Source organism: Pararge aegeria, chromosome 9 (assembly GCF_905163445.1).
Source record: "Pararge aegeria chromosome 9, ilParAegt1.1, whole genome shotgun sequence".
Classification (NCBI taxonomy): domain Eukaryota; kingdom Metazoa; phylum Arthropoda; class Insecta; order Lepidoptera; family Nymphalidae; genus Pararge; species Pararge aegeria.
The window spans coordinates 15885967-15902363 of NC_053188.1; the positions used below are offsets into that span (position 1 = coordinate 15885967).

Here is a 16397-nt window from a genome sequence, read left to right on the forward strand (position 1 = left end):
ACTATAGTATTACAGTATGGACACGAATGATGCAAAGATACTTGGTGTCTTAGTTGTTATCACATTTCAATATCAAAAAGACTTTGGGACTTAAATAGAATAACAATTATATTTATTAAATAGATAATTTTTTACGCCGCGCTAGATTTTGCTTTATTTTATTTAAACATCATTAAATCTTTAATTTAAGTCTCATAATATATTAAATCATTTATTGCTCTCCGTATTCATTCTCTTCTATTGTCTTCTCGATCGAGTGAAGATCATTATCTACACCCATGTACACCCAACAATAGAATATCATCATAGTAAATAAAAGCTGTATTTGACAGTATGACAGTTCTAAAATAGGAGTGCTCCGATCGTCACCAAACTTTACAGGATTACTTGCCAGGTCAATCCGGAGATTCCCTGAAAGTTTCATTGAAATCGGTCCAGCCGTTTCGGAGCCTATACGGAACATACCCACACACTTTCTCTTTTATTATAGATAGATATAATATTAATTAATTTCTTTATTTTTATTTCAATTAATTTGAATTTTTTTTTATTGAAGCGTCTAGTGTCTAGCCAAGAAAAATATATTTCTATAATAATCATATTGTTTTCCGGTAGACTACTCGATAACAGATTAAACTTCGACGTCAAATCATATGGTTTTTTCAGGTAGGTATGTCTAGTCATTTTTCTGGTATGTTTTCCCTTACCACTTTTAGGCTTTCAAGGTAAACTTAGATAAGAATGAACGAAAACAATATGTGCTTTAAAATACAATTTGTACAAATAAGTTTTATTTAAGTTTTCGTTATTTAATTAAGGTATCACCAATATAATGTACGTTACATCTCGAAAACTAGACTTCTTATTTTATACTGCAGCGCATTACATATTTAATTAAATTTGGTTACCGACAGGACCGCCATCTAGCGGGTCCAATAGTGTTATTCAGGAATCCATTGAAATATAAACACAAAATTTAATCAAAATCGAAGTTAGATGACGCCGCGAAATATATCTAACTATCAGCTTTGGTGTTCAAATATTGTATTACTTCGCAGCGCGCCGGTAGAGACAAAATTGGGATACATTAGTATCACAGTATTAATAAAGAAAATATTAGTTTTATCATCAAGGGTATTTATATAGCAGTAATTTCATTCAATTTAATTTAAAGACATTAATCAAATATTTATCGCTCGTTTTAAATAATATATTGGTATATTTCGAATAATGACGTACTTTCATACAAACATTCATCCCTTAATTAATTAATAAACCTCCTAAGGGCTTAATATTAAATAGTTATAAAGCCAAGTCTTCGTTAAAAATTAACCTATTGTTTGACAATAAGATATTGGAAATCTGACTTGAATTTCCAGAGATTAGCATGTTATAACAAATTTCATACCCTTTATAAGCCCCTTTAAAGGGGATGAAAGTTTCTCTTAAACATACTAAATGTTACAAAACCCTTTTTAAATTGTATCTTACTTTATTTAAAAAAAAAGCAAAGCCACAAAATAAATACATACAACAATTACTTAATATTTTTTAAACAACCATACTTAAAATAACTACTTATTTGTACATATAATCACACTTTATAGATTTCATTTCACTTAAAAATAACTAATATGAATAACAACAAAACTACAAGCATAATAATTTAAAATTAACATAACACTTTTAACTCTTTTCAGGCACCATGTCGCCGATCCATTTCAAGTAGGGCGGATTTCCATTCTTGATTGGCAATGATATGACTTCGCATACCTCATATGGATGCACTGATCTCACATATTCCGTCAACTGGTCCACTTGAGAAGTGCGGGTCTTTATCATAAGTAGAGCCTGGAAATAATATAGAAAAATTATTTAAGAAAATCAGGAGCAAAATCTTGATCACTTTATTTTATTCCCCACAAGTTAGCCCTTGACTGCAATCTCAACAAAATGCTTTTCTGTAAATTTGAAGTATATATATATAAAAAGTGAGCTTACCGAACAATCCTATTATAATATTGAGGATAAAAATAAACAATAAAAAGCTTGGGTATGAATTGCTCTTACTTCGCTAGCTTAATATTAATTGACTGTCAGATCATTTCAAAAATCATTAGACGGTAAGATGTTGATAACAAAAAAACCGGCTATGTTTGTTGGGCTCTTAGACCAGGGCATGTTTGGAAGCCTAGTAGTTTTAGGTTTAGTTTAAGTTTAGTTATCAAAATAACCTTACAATTGAGTAAACATATCATAAAAACGCTTCATAAGTGCCTGCCCTTACCGTACCACCCTCCATGATAGAAGAATTATAGAGTTTAAATTTGAATTTGAAAAATGCAGTCTTACATTGTAGAGGGCTATTTGATATATACTGCTGGCATACACTTAATACTAATTACTTACTTTGAGTAAACATATACTCAGAGGCTAAATCACTTTGTGACAAGTCTTTGTCGGTAACTAGCTACAGGTGAATTCTACCACCAGACCAGAGCAGAGAAAACTTATTAATAATAAATTCCTAAATTGCCCTGCAGGGTGTTCAACCTTACTCCCACCTGGAGAGCTCACATTTATAAATGAGTAAGTGAACGGAGAGATGATGCAGTAGTATCAATACAATAAATTGATGCTATTTCATGCAGCAGAAAATTAATGTATTTTATTTGATCAACTACTTTAAAATTTGTGTAAAGAATGTGAAAATGTGTAAAGAATGTCAGTTTACTCCAGTGAATTCATAATCCGACTTTAGTATGTATGTGAGTGAGCATTAGTTGAATATAAATTACCTCAGTATCTTCATTTATTTCGTCCTCCCACTCATATATGGATGTAACTTCAGGCACAATGTTGACACAGGCAGCTAACTTATTTTTGACTAAGCCAAGTGCAATTGATTTACCCACATCTTTACTTGGTACTGTCACATATGCCACAGAAAATTTATCTGAAAAATTTAAAAGACACAGATTAAATTTATAGGCACTCCATTGTTTAATGCCATACATAAGTATAGGATACAATCAGGCGTTACTTTGCAGAATTTCATTGCAAAAAAAACATCTCCTGAGGGTACATTATGTATGTGTATAACAATTAAAGAAATTGTAAATTACACCATACAGATTCTATTTTTAGAGGAATTAAGAAAATTAAGTTCCATTTTCATAATATAATACCTTGTCATCATTTTGTATAACTTGTTTTGAAGATTTTACCCACTTTATATAATCTGCCCATTTGGTGCAGGTGACATATGCACTCCTCACTCTCTTATTCATTCTTCAGTTTGCGAGACGTAATGAAGCATAAATATTTTACCCACACCAGTGTGGTTTTCCCGCTTCAATGAGAGCACCTGTGCCAAGCAGCTGGACATTAGCTTAAAAGGATTAGCTTAAAATATTACACATCCATAATTATGGCAGAGTAATATTTCGTCTCAATATAGATTATTGCAATGGAAGGGCCTCGCTTTTTGGAATCCTTCCACCACCTTCATCACTGGGTGTGATGGGCTGGCCTTAACCCTTAGCCCTTTTTATTGTGGGAGGTGACTCATGCCCTGTCGTGGCCGGGTAATGGGTTGATATCATGATGATAATACATTATTATCCTAGCACACAACTAACACACCTGTAATGCCAAATGTTACACCCTAAAATTACTGCTTGAAATCAGTGAAACTTTGTACACATATTCTTGGAAGTGTTAGAAGTAATATAGGATACTTTTTTACTAATATCATAAATGTGAATGTAAGTTTCTTTGTTATGCTTTCATGCAAAAACTACATAACCCATCCTCATGAAACTTTGTACACATATTCTTGGAAGTTTTAGAAGTAATATAGGATACTTTTTAACCCTACATTAAGCTCGGTTCCTTTGGGAGAGGAGATGGAGGAAGGTGTTTGACAATTTTACACCATAACTCCGACAAATTATAACCGATTGAAATAATTATTTTTGTACTATAGACGTTATAATATAATGTGTTTAATTTTGCCCAGACTTTGTGTTGATCTGATGAATGTGGTTGGAGATAGAGGACAGAACTCCAGAACGGACAGCAGCAAACCCCTCATTTAAAGCTGAGCGATACTGAATACTTTAAATTTTTTTAGAACTACAACTAAATTGAATGCCATATCAAAAAACAAAATCAAACGCAGACGAAGTCGCGGGCAACAGCTAGTAGTGATATAAATCTAGTTATCATCATCAGTAGCCTGCAACAGTCCATTGGTAGACTGAAGGACTGGTTTGTAATCGCAGTAGATTGTAGTAGTGATGCTGCTGTTGCTCATTTTTTTATTTTATATTAATAGCGGGCAAACGAGCAAGTGGGTCACCTGATGGTAAGTGATCACCGCCGCCCATAAACATCTGCAGCACCAGAGGAGCCACCGATGCGTTGCCGGCTTTTAAGGAATTTGTTTATCCGCCCCTTGAATAACCCTCATTCATTGAATAAAGCTCATTCTATCTTATATTCCCTTAGCCGCTTAATTCGACCCACTCGGTAAGAGGAAGGGTGGTGACTACTGTATTCTGATCTGCCGGCACCACTAACCACATGGCACAATCTAGTTGCGTATACTTTATTGATAAGCTACATATATTTTGTATAATTACCGGCATCCACACTGCCCGAAGAAGTCATATTCGATTGAGCCAATATAAAGCAGGGTCGTATAATAGAGAAATAAAATGTAAATAGGTATTTCCTATTCACACTACTGAGCATTTTAAGCTTGACTGTTTTTTGAGTAAAATCAGTTTTCACAGCACATTTATTTTTGTTTTTACGAGAAATACTTTTCACCACAGACCATTATCCAATGACTGAAAGGACAACAAAGACTATTGTATTAAGTTAAAGAATATTGGTGGTAGTATCCACAGACTAGTAAATGAATATTAATAAATCTTCTCACTTTACAGTACAGTTATGGAGGGTAGAGGTAAGGAGAGTCATCTTATATGGGAGAAAAGTTGAAAAAGTGTCCAGTTGTTGAGCTAAATAACAGTTCAAAAATCCTCCACAATGGCGCTGGTGGATGCACAGGGTATGGTATGAATGTAGCAATCGTAGATGAATTGAAGTATGCCGAGTTAAAAAATTTAATGTCATTATCGACTAAAGTAGTTAATTATTGAGAATTTCCACAACTTACGTTGTACAAAATATTGTGGTAAATATAACCTTACTTCCTTGTATCTCCATACTTCCTTGTTTATTTTTCAAGCCTACTCTAACAATATTTATATTTGGCGCTTCTTTTAAGAGTTACCCTGATGCAAATGTGGCGCCATCCTAATTTAATACATTTTGACGACCCTTTTACATATACACAGATGACTCTCCTTACCTCTACCCTCCATAAGTACAGTTTCTAAAAGTTAGTCACAGATGCTATGGAAAAAGACCAATGGGATATTACATATTACAATGAAGATTAAAGATAAGATATTGTCTTTTCTTTGTATCCTTCAGGACAGGCAAATATCATTGACTATACTATTCAGTATTATAATTTATAAAATATTTATAGTAGAATAGTTTAATTATGAGTATTTGACTACGGTTATTGAGTAATGAGATGGGCACTATAATACCTATAGTTTAGTATTTTTTTTTAACTTCTGTCAATATTTCAGCTCTTTATTGCCTCAGGCTATGCTATTTTCCAAGTTACTGGACAGTCGACACTGACAAAGTGCATTGTGCTGTTTTGCCACTATGTTAAATACATTTACCGCTTAACTTACCTTGACGCGTGAGTCATTTGTTGCATCGTTTTTTGCACTTCGTCTACTCGCCATCTTGTCTAATGTGGTCAGCTGATTATTTGTTTTTTGCATAATAAAAAAATCTTATGGTGGTGAAAAGAGCTGAAATACTTTCTGCCCATCCCTTTCTACACTTTTTTGCTCCGCACGAGCCATGGCAATCGTGGCCAAAACATTAATATGGAAGACTGCATCACTGCAACGGGCTGTGTATACAGGCCGTCAGAATACTTACTCAATCTTAGGAACGGTCAGTCGGATTTGAAAATCCTTTTGTTTTTATAGCCCAATTCTCAAAGAAGATTATTAGGCTATTTAACGTCATTTGCACCGAACAAAGACGTAATATCGCATACAGCGACGCATTTAGGGTGCATTCTGTAGAATAGCGAACAAAGTTGCGGGAAACCGCTACTTTAAAAATCTGCATTAATACACATTTTTACGAAATAAAATAGGCCATTAAAGCTAATATGTTTATTGTCTACTTAATTAATGGGATTTAACATACAAGAACAACATATGGGGATTTTAAAATGAGTTCTTGCAGTTTGATTATTATCATCTAAATAATACATTTCACGCAACGTGAATTTCTGAATACAGACACCTTTGTGGGTTGCTGAGAATCCAAGTAAATCTGTACATTTTGAATTCCTTTTACTAAAAAAAACAAAAAAGGTTAATATCATACTTTGTGTAGTCACAAGTGATCTTAATTATAGAGAAAATATAAAAAAACATTTTCACTTCTTGTGCTGTTGTCATTTATAATTAATGTATGCAGACAAAAAGTTTATCTAATGCTAAATGCATTATAAGTGTAAAATTACAAAACACATTTCTTCGCAATCGATATGTAGTGCCGTGTATAACTTGGTCATTAATCTTTTATAAATCTTCGGTTTAACTTATATACAATATTCAATGTATTATGCACTTGTTGCACAATCTATTGAACTATTGCTTGCTTATCATAAAGTTATGTTCCGTTGTCTGTGCCTACTTTGTATTATCCGTCCAACGTAACTTGATGCATGATCGATTCTTGCTCTTTCCCTAGACTTCATCGTTTAGTTTCATCGGTTGCAATTCTACCACTTTAATCATTTTTATAAAAGAAAAAGCGGAAAAAAGCTTAATTTACATTCCCCGAGTTGCCGCCATAAATAGGATATTTATAAAAAATAATCAATATACTACGACAATACACACATCGCCATCTAGCCCCAAAGTAAGCATAGCTTGTGTTATGGGTACTAAGATGCCTGATAAATATTTTTATGAATTATATACCTAACTAAATTTGGAAAATACACATAAACACCCAGCCATTTAAAAACATTCATGCTCATCACACATAGTGGGAATCGAATCCACGGCCTTGGGCTCAAAAAGCAGGGTCGCTACAAACTGCGCCAATCGGCCGTCAATATTAATATTTAGATTTTACCAGTGAAAGTTTACATATTTGTGTATACAGTTACGTTACTAAACTATACGCGATACACGTTTTTAAATTAAAAAAATTAAATTAAATGACTGTGTTTTTCGGTCATGACTGTTAATTAATGTTGTTTTTGGTAGATGTGTAGTGTAGGTACCCTCTACCCTCTACACTACCACCTTATCGTATTTTTGTCGTCGGTTTCGTGGGCTGTTTAAATAATATTTATTATTTTAGTAATATTTATCATTTTTTATTTTTGCAGGCTAATATAATAGTAACCTGTATGAAAAAACACGATGTCTTTTTTGGATCTTATTACAAAATAATTTATTTGAATAATTACAAATAAAATAATAATTCCCTCATTTTTGGGCCCGTTTCATATTCATATTTGCATCACAGAATACTGCCAATAAGTACAGGCGTCAAGCATGGATGAACGGACAGTAGGTTTTGAATAGGACAGAATACAGATATATCTATTTATAAGGTTTTAAACGTTAACCTTAAAATTTAGAAAGAGAACGAAATTTTGTGAGCTATCAGCTAGCGACTAAGTTACTGTAAGCTGAGACGTGCACCGGGCTTTTTTTTTACATGTTTTTAGGACATTGCACTAAACTAATAATTAAAGTTAATAAAAATAATAATTATTTTTTTATTTCCTATCGACACTGAGGGATAGGGAAGGTTGAATGAATGACATGCAGAGTGTAATGATGTCTAGTAACTGTTGCTTTCGGTGTTGGTGGTACCTACTCGAAAAGTGGTCAGTACATAGTACCTTGTACACTGGAGTTAGTGACTAAAAAGCTTCGGAGTTGCTCACTGCTCACACTCAAAACGCTACTCGCAAGGATCTTGACATGTCCTTGATAAGTCCGTCCATTTTGTTTTTGGTTTTGTTTGTATTATAAACATTTTTTGAAGCTTTTTCATATTATTTAATAGCTGAAAACCATACTTACTTGCAAGTGGCAATATTAAATCCTTGGACAGGATCATTTAAGTCATTCAAAATAATACGCAGTATTCCTTTGGAATCCTTGGCTTTCCTTGGGATCATATGCTGCCAACCAAGAAGACAAATGTCTACATTAATGAAAAATTCATTAATTAAATTAATATTTACCTACTAAACGTGAAATATCGCCGGAATAGTCCTGCAGTGTTTGTTTTTTTATAAATTTATCTAGTTTAATGCAACCTCACCTGGTGTGATTTGATTATGCAGTCTATGATGTTAGTGGGCTAATCTGTGAGACGTACGTATGGCAGTTATATTCAAACCATATCTCTAATCCGTTTCTACACGGCATTAAACAGGTATACAGGTGTGAAGCCTACAAGTGACTTTATAACACGAAACAAATGTTGTTTACGTGTGCCGAAATATCACCGAATGCAAAAACATGTTCTGAAACATTGTTTCATTAATTTGAACTAAATACATACTACTCCTTTCTTGTTTTAGTAGGTATAATAACAATTTTCGAATTTCGTGTACAACCCCTTATAACAACATACCTATATATATATATATATATATATATATTGATAATACCAATACCAATACTTAAATTTTTCAATCACACTGGCAATATTATTGTCAATATGGAGAATATTGTCAATAAAATTGACGCGGGTTGTTATCAGCTGCTATTTTTCCGGCAAACGGTTTCCGAAAAATGCTGCTATTCTTCCGAATATAGATTTGTGAAGTAATTAGTAAGGTTTTATGTTCTCATGAATGTAATAGTGAAAAACGAAAATAGTTACGTCATACAAAATTGAAAAACATAAATATTTAGATTCATTACCAGTTGAGTAAAATCACATAGCTCTTCCTTTTCAACATCAAATCTGTTTGCTACGAACATATCGATCGCATCATTATTGAATATTGTGTTTTTGCTTTTGAGCTGAAAAAAAAAATGTTATTAAAATCTCACTCTCCGCGTCACGAAAAGAGGCTTTTCTGCAGCACGGCACGGCATTAATTATCGCGTGGATATTAAATTACCTACTTTCAAAATTATGTGACATAATCAAGATCCAATTACGTTGGACTAGTGGCAACAACGGTTTTGTATATAATTACAACGCTGGGCAGACGGGTTGATGATGCCTGTTTTCATTTATATTCCCTTAGCCGCTTTGTACACGTTAGGCCATCTCAGTTATTTTTCTTTATAGTTTTATACTTAATAATTGGATAGAAGCAGGCGTTACTTTGCGGAAATCCATATAATATTATGAAAATTAAGCTTAATTTGCTATACTCGGAGAATCTGTATGGTGTAATTTATAATTACTTCAATCCGCATACTCCTCACCAAACAGATCCTCGGCAATGTACCCTCTACGCGCGTTTCGCTCCGAAACCGGAGCATCCTCCGGAGATGTTGACTTTACAATGAATAATTGTTAAGCCACCATGCAGATTCTCCTGCTGTTCGCGGAGTGTAGCAAATTAAGCTTACTTTTCATAATACTCAATAATCGTTATGGCCCAACAACTTGTATTAGAGAAGCGTGGATAGACCGTGCTTTAAGAAATTGCCCCTATTAGAGGAGGCGTGTGGCCAGAAGTGCACAGGGACTTTAATAGGAATATGATTAAGGACGATACGAAATCTCTATTACTACTGAAACTTTTATATATCGTCTGGTAAAATATTGCACAAGTTATCTTTGCAAGCGACAAGCACATACTTATTTTTGCACAAAGTATTGACTGGAGCATTCTACTAGCACGAGCTTTGTTTGTACTTGAACGAACAATCGCAGCGACCAATTAATTGCATATTGTTTATGTACGACAGTTTAGAAGCTATGATTCGCTGAAATCTGAGTAGAAGCGATCGCTGCGCGGAATTTTCCGTGGCCTATAGAAAGGAAAAATAAATCTCACCTCTTTAATAAGTCCCCTTACTAGCTCCGTGGGGTAATTATCGACGTCTTCACAGATCCCAAATTCTTCACAGGGGTCATAAGCAAGCACTAAAATTTTTAATTAGAACAAATAAGTTGATATAAAGAAGCGGAAGCGGTGATAGCGCAGTGGCTCGACTTAACTTTCAAAATTCAAAATTAATTTATTTCAAGTAGGCCTACTTTATAAGCACTTTTGAAACGTCTAGTATGTATGCTTGTAGTGACTCTACCATCGGTTCGAAAAGCTTATTCTATCGAGTTAAGAAACTCAGTAATTGCTCTTTTCCAACATCAACATTTGCAATCATTTTTCTATCTTGCGCGAGATGAGAGCGAGTCTGGCTGCTTCCAATCTACCTTGTCATAAAGGAATTCGTCAAATGTATAATAACCTCGCTGAATTACACGTGTTTTTACACATTTTTTAAATGAAGAATTACCTTACTAATCATGTTGTGAAGCGTATACTCAACCCTACAAAGGAGTTTTGCACCTTTCGCAGACGATATGCAGATATCACCATTTCGGGGGGCCGAGTTCGAATCCCAACCTCAGAGCACCTCTAAATTTTCTAAGTTATGTGCGTTTTATGTAATTAAAAAGATCACTTGCTTAGACGGCGAAGGAAAACATCGGGGAGAAACCTGCAACCTGCTAGACTATTCAAGACGCAAATAATTACTGTGATAGGCAAAGGTGATTTATCCCTACCCTACAAATATTATAAATGTGAATGTAAGTTTGTTTGTTACGCTTTCACGTAAAAACTACTACACCGATACTTATGAAACTTTGTACACATATTCTTGGAAATGTTAGAAGTACTATAGGATACTTTTTATCTCGACATTAAGCTAGGTTCCTTTGGGAGAGGGGATAAAAGTGTTTGACGATTTTACAACATAACTCCGACAAATTATAACCGATTTAAATAATTATTTTTGTACTATAGAGGTTATAATATGTGTTTAATTTTGCCCAAACATTGTGTACAGCAGCAAACACCTCATTTAAGGCATAGCGATACTGAATACTTTAATTTCTTTTAGAACTACAACGAAAAACCAAATCAAACGCAGATGAAGTCGCGGGCAACAGCTAGTTATAGATATATTTATATATTAATTTGGTTGAAATACATACCATATGGCAAAGTTGTTTGCAATATAAACATCTGAAAATAAAATTTTTGATTATAAATTACTTTTAAGGTACCTAAGTGTAATTAAAAATAAGAAAATCAAAATTCATTTATTTCAAGTATATTATAGGCACTATGTTATAGGTAGTTTATAGGCACTTTGAAACTTCAAGTTGCTCTGTTTGTAGTAACTCCATCTACTACGTTCGTAAAGCTGATTCTGCCTTCAAGAAACTCGGCAGATTGCTCTTTTTCGACATCATTTGACAGTTAAACAATCTTTAGAATTTATCTATTTTATTATGAGAGCGGAGCAGTCTGCTATTATAAATATATTGCGAAGCAGAAGCTACTGTTAGTTAAATTATTAACACCATATTGCTTATACGAATTAAAGTGCTTATTATGTTATTTGGGCACAGTTGTATGGAAGAAATAACATAATATATTCAGTATAGTAAGTCTCAAACAATTGCGTCAAATCCATGGAGGTGTAGGTAAAGCATTGCACCTTCATGGATAAACCTACGTCCTTAGCGGCGTTTAGAGTTCAATTAAAAAAAAAAAACACTATTTTAAACATCACGCGTTCGAGAAACGCTTTTTTTATGCAGAATAGTTGCTGTGGCCTTCTCGCTTTTAGGCAAGGCACAGCTTTGTAAACTTTGAAATAACGTTAATTTACGATTAAAATATTTGTATTGTTTATTTGGTCTAATAAAGAAGGATTATCATTTATGTATATACAAGAATTGCTCGTTTAAAGATGTAAGATAAGATAAATGAGAAAACTATACCTGTATTTTAAAATCCATAGTTCGCTGTTACAAGGTTATGGCAACTGTTTTTTATTGTTATATATAACGACAAACTAAGAGATATCAGGAACGCGTTCTTACAGCGCGGCGGCCGGATTATAGGTATATTATTTAATACAATAACATAACATAAATAGGCATTTACCTTAATTCGAATAAGGATAAAATACTTATTTCAAATTATTACTGAGAAGCGATATTTATACCTTCTTCTCGGTAGAATCTGCCTTCCGAACCGGTGGTAGAGTCACTACACACGGACAGACTTGACGTTTCAAAAGTGCTTGTATTAGGCCTACTTGAAATAAATGAATTTTGAATTTTGAATTATGTTATGAACTTAATAATCGACGGCCGACTGGCGCAGTGGGCAGCGACCCTGCTTTCTGAGTCCAAGACCGTGGGTTCGATTCCCACCACTGGAAAATGTTTGTGTGATGAGCATAAGTGTTTTTCAGTGTCTGGGTGTTTATATTTATTTTCTAGGTATTTATGTATATATAATTCATAAAAATATTCATCAACACATAAACATTGTCCAGTTGTGGGAATCGAACCCACGGCCTTAGACTCAGAAAGCAGGTTCGCTGCCCACTGCGCCAATGAGCCGTTTTATTTAAAGCTTTATAACTAATAATACGCATGTTACGAGTACTTGGGAAAAATAAAACATAAAATATTTTAGTATATGGAAACCAAATAGAGATAGGCTAGATACCGATTCCTTATAAATACTATATAAAACGACGACGGACAGAATATTATGTCAATAATACTCACAAATTGTAAAGCCGAAACAATTACACGTGGTAGAGCCATAGTTATCCTCCAAATACTACAGTCTACTAAAGTGTGACATTATTGTCGCGTACAAACGTACATTTAATTTGTACTCAGTAGGTAATTACGTCATTTGTTATGAGACAAACTTAAGACCTATACAACTGACCTTTTCTTGCCTGACATTAATTAAATACTTTCAATCTATCTGTAATCTTTTGAATTATTAACAAGCAAGGTTGTCATCAATCAAAAATAAGCATAACTTGCTATACTTGTACATATTAGGTTGGGGAAAAAGTTTCTTCGCATTTCTTAAGAAAATTCAAAACATTTTTGAAGTTATAGGTACTCCTTTTGGCGCGATGGAGAAAAATTATGAGAGTGAATTTTTACAACGCGCGCCCATGCGACACCTGAATTCTACATCGTAAAGTTAGTTCTAGGTGACATGAAAATCGATAACTATGTTCAAGTTGTATATTCTAGTATTTTTATATTTAGAACACGTGTTTCGTAACAGTACAAACAGTGTGACAAATAAATATTATTACGTTAATAAAACCTTTTTAATTTAAATAAAATCTTTTTGATTAATTTTAATATCTATCGTCAATCACTACGCCATAGAAGTATAACTTCTAACGCGTGTACATAAGTAAACACACTCTTTTTTTTATTACAGTTTATTTAAATTTAACTAGAGTATGTTGGTACCATTTTGTTCTATAACTTTTTGCCATTTTGTAGGCAGGGGATATTATCCCATTGCTATAGAAATTTTGGGGCTTTTGATCAAATAACCGCGACAAGTACTTTTGGTAGTCCTCTCGTGATATTAACCTGACACTGCCTGAACATTTCTGAAGAGACCGAAACAGGTGGAAATCTGAAGGTGCAAGTTCAGGACTATACGGCGGATGCATTAACACCTCCCAGCCAAACTCTCTTAATTTTTGCTGAGTGGCTAAAGATGTGTGAGGTCTAGCGTTATCATGATAAAAAACCCCTTCTGTTGATTAATTCCGGCCGCAAAGCAAAATATATAAAGCATAAACAACCAAGTCGTAGTTGAGCTTTCTGTGATAGTATAAATACTAAGCATATTAATATAAATTATATCCCACAAGAAATTTCTGGAATCGGTGCAAAATGCAGTGTTCATATTTGTGGAAATGCTTATGAAAATGAATCTGTAACTTTATATATTCTATGTTAATTTTGTGTGCTATTCCCTTTTCTAGGGTAATGCTATTTATATTTCGTTGGTATAGGTACATACTGTAGTCATGCTCGCAATCTTTAAACACGAAGTACTTATTAACATAATAATATGGGAATTCCAGACTTCTGTAAATTATATGTTATACATTTTCTTGATGATAGTAACGGGTAAAATGATCTTAATTAACCTACCATTAAACAATATAAGGCACAAATATTTCTATACTATTAAAGTGTGTACTAAAAATTCAACTAATGAAACTTGGGACTAATTACAACAAAACTAAATTTATAAACTAAAATTTGAAGACAGAACGGACCTTATTTATTTATTAATGAACCAACGAAAAATATATTTTTCTTGGGAAATAATAATTACAAACTTAAATTAATATTTACAATAAATATAACCCGTCTAACTCACACAACACTTATGGGCATGGTACCCAAAATTCTGGCGCTATTGCCCCTTTGAATTGCTAGACTTAGCCGTTGGGCTAAATAAGCGCCAGCTCTTAGGTCGTAGGTAGGTAGGTAATTAAGACGTCAGGACCAATTGTTGGGACACGATGTTAATAAAATGTTTCGTGTCCGAAGACCACGGGCCCAGAGTCTCAAACGCAAGCGCCGCAAAAAGATGAGTCAAGATGAAGAGAAAAGATAACACGTTCTTTATGATAAAGGGAAGTGGAAAGACCATAAAGAATAGAATAGAGCACATGACCAAGAATCGAAAATGGTATTGGCCTTTTTTAATATACAAGTCTAGATTAAAAGGCGTGCCATTGAAGTATAGTACCGTTGCAGTTATTGACGATGAAAAACCGTTATACTTCATCTGTTTCCATAATTTAAGCAAAGTAAATAACAGGTAGTATTATATATTATAACAATGCAGTGCATTAGTCTCGCAAGCACTCGAAAATCGCTCGACACATTGGAAATGTACGCCTCGGTGGTTTAGAGAAAAAAATAGGAAACACCCCAAAGGGAAAGGCGTGGAACGTGGGAATTTTGTATGAAAATTAACACTCTGGTTTAATTTGAATCCATGGCGTCCGATGAGGATTAAAAGTGATCTCATAAGAATACCTACAATCAAATTAATTTTATATGGCACTTGGTATGCCGGGTCATCAATAAGGCGGTCTATGCATTGGGCAATTCATAGCTTGGCAATCCGTTGCAAGCAATATCGCCAGCATCAGATTGTGCTTGTAGGCAAGTCCAAATACCGCCAATACAGCGTAGGTGATCATTTTTTTATTAAAAAAATTGACGGGCCAAGCAGATGCCTTGCCTGATGGTTGTGGTGGTCTCAAATTACCAAACTAGATGGCGCCACAAATGATCCTGCATCGCGCTAACGAAGTGTTCCCTAAAGGTTGACCAAATGTACAACTTCTCTTTTGCAGGCCACGAAGCACATCCCAATTCGATAGCGGACCCGTAAAAATCTCGAGCAGAAGCGGTTGTGAGTATGTTTAGAAAGCAGAATGTAGAATATTCTAACAGTCGATGTATGGCAGTTTAGTATGGCTATAAAGCCTCGGTTCAAAAAATAAGTCTATCGACCGTCGAAAAAGTTCGAAATTCGACAACTCGGTCCCCGAGCACAAACACTCGCTTGGAGGATCTTCCTATCGGTACGCTTGAGCGTGTCATCATAGCTCCCGTTTAAGGTCAGTGAAAAACCATCGTCAAAGCAAAACTTTGCAGGATATGAACCCGTCCTATGCCACCTCGTGTCCATTTTCACACAATCAACCTCTACACAGCGTCTTCGCCGGAGAAGACGAGGTATCCGACTTCTGATGTTATCCGGCCGTGGGCTCACACCAGAGGCGACGGCGTGCGGAATAATCACCGTCCGAAACCCCAATCGTCGTGTCGCCTGAGCCTCATGTTCGGCTTAAGCTCTGTTACTGTTAAAATAATAGATACACATTCATAATATCAACGAAATTTATTAAAGAATTTCAGTGTACTTTAAAAAAATATATATTTTATACACATATACATTGTGTAACTAAGCCAACTGGGTCCTATTAAAGATATCTCCGTAAGGTTTCGTAATTTCTTAAATAATACTGGCACATACATGATCATCCAGAGGCTAAGACCCCAAGCTTGTTGTCCCATAAAAACTCAAGACTTTTAGAGCGTCAGAAGCAACGAGTTCACAAGACTAGATTTCTATTGGCATAAAAATAGGATTTAGATAACCACTAGATCCCATTATC

At 34.3% G+C, this 16397-nt stretch overlaps 2 protein-coding genes across 4 annotated transcripts; both read right to left on the reverse strand.

Moving 5' to 3' along the window:
• Positions 1–563: 563 nt before the first annotated feature.
• Positions 564–4851, reverse strand: LOC120626278 (protein CutA homolog). Of its 2 annotated transcripts, XM_039893724.1 has the most exons (4): positions 4647–4723; positions 3195–3367; positions 2799–2957; positions 564–1851 (listed from the first exon to the last, which is right to left on the reverse strand). In XM_039893724.1, exons 2-4 carry the CDS (start codon positions 3288–3290, stop codon positions 1687–1689), a joined length of 420 nt encoding a protein of 139 aa, XP_039749658.1. In that variant the 5' UTR covers positions 3291–3367; positions 4647–4723; the 3' UTR covers positions 564–1686. The 2 variants fall into 2 exon arrangements, with proteins under 2 accessions (XP_039749658.1, XP_039749656.1); XM_039893722.1 differs by lacking the exon at positions 3195–3367 and having other exon boundaries at positions 2799–2956; positions 4647–4851.
• Positions 4852–6266: 1415 nt separating this feature from the next.
• LOC120626277 (neurotrophin 1-like) lies at positions 6267–13008 on the reverse strand. Of its 2 annotated transcripts, none has more exons than XM_039893720.1 (6): positions 12931–13008; positions 11335–11365; positions 10169–10257; positions 9075–9176; positions 8223–8323; positions 6267–6467 (listed from the first exon to the last, which is right to left on the reverse strand). In XM_039893720.1, exons 1-6 carry the CDS (start codon positions 12967–12969, stop codon positions 6293–6295), a joined length of 537 nt encoding a protein of 178 aa, XP_039749654.1. In that variant the 5' UTR covers positions 12970–13008; the 3' UTR covers positions 6267–6292. The 2 variants fall into 2 exon arrangements, with proteins under 2 accessions (XP_039749654.1, XP_039749655.1); XM_039893721.1 differs by lacking the exon at positions 12931–13008 and adding an exon at positions 12130–12237.
• Positions 13009–16397: the final 3389 nt, after the last annotated feature.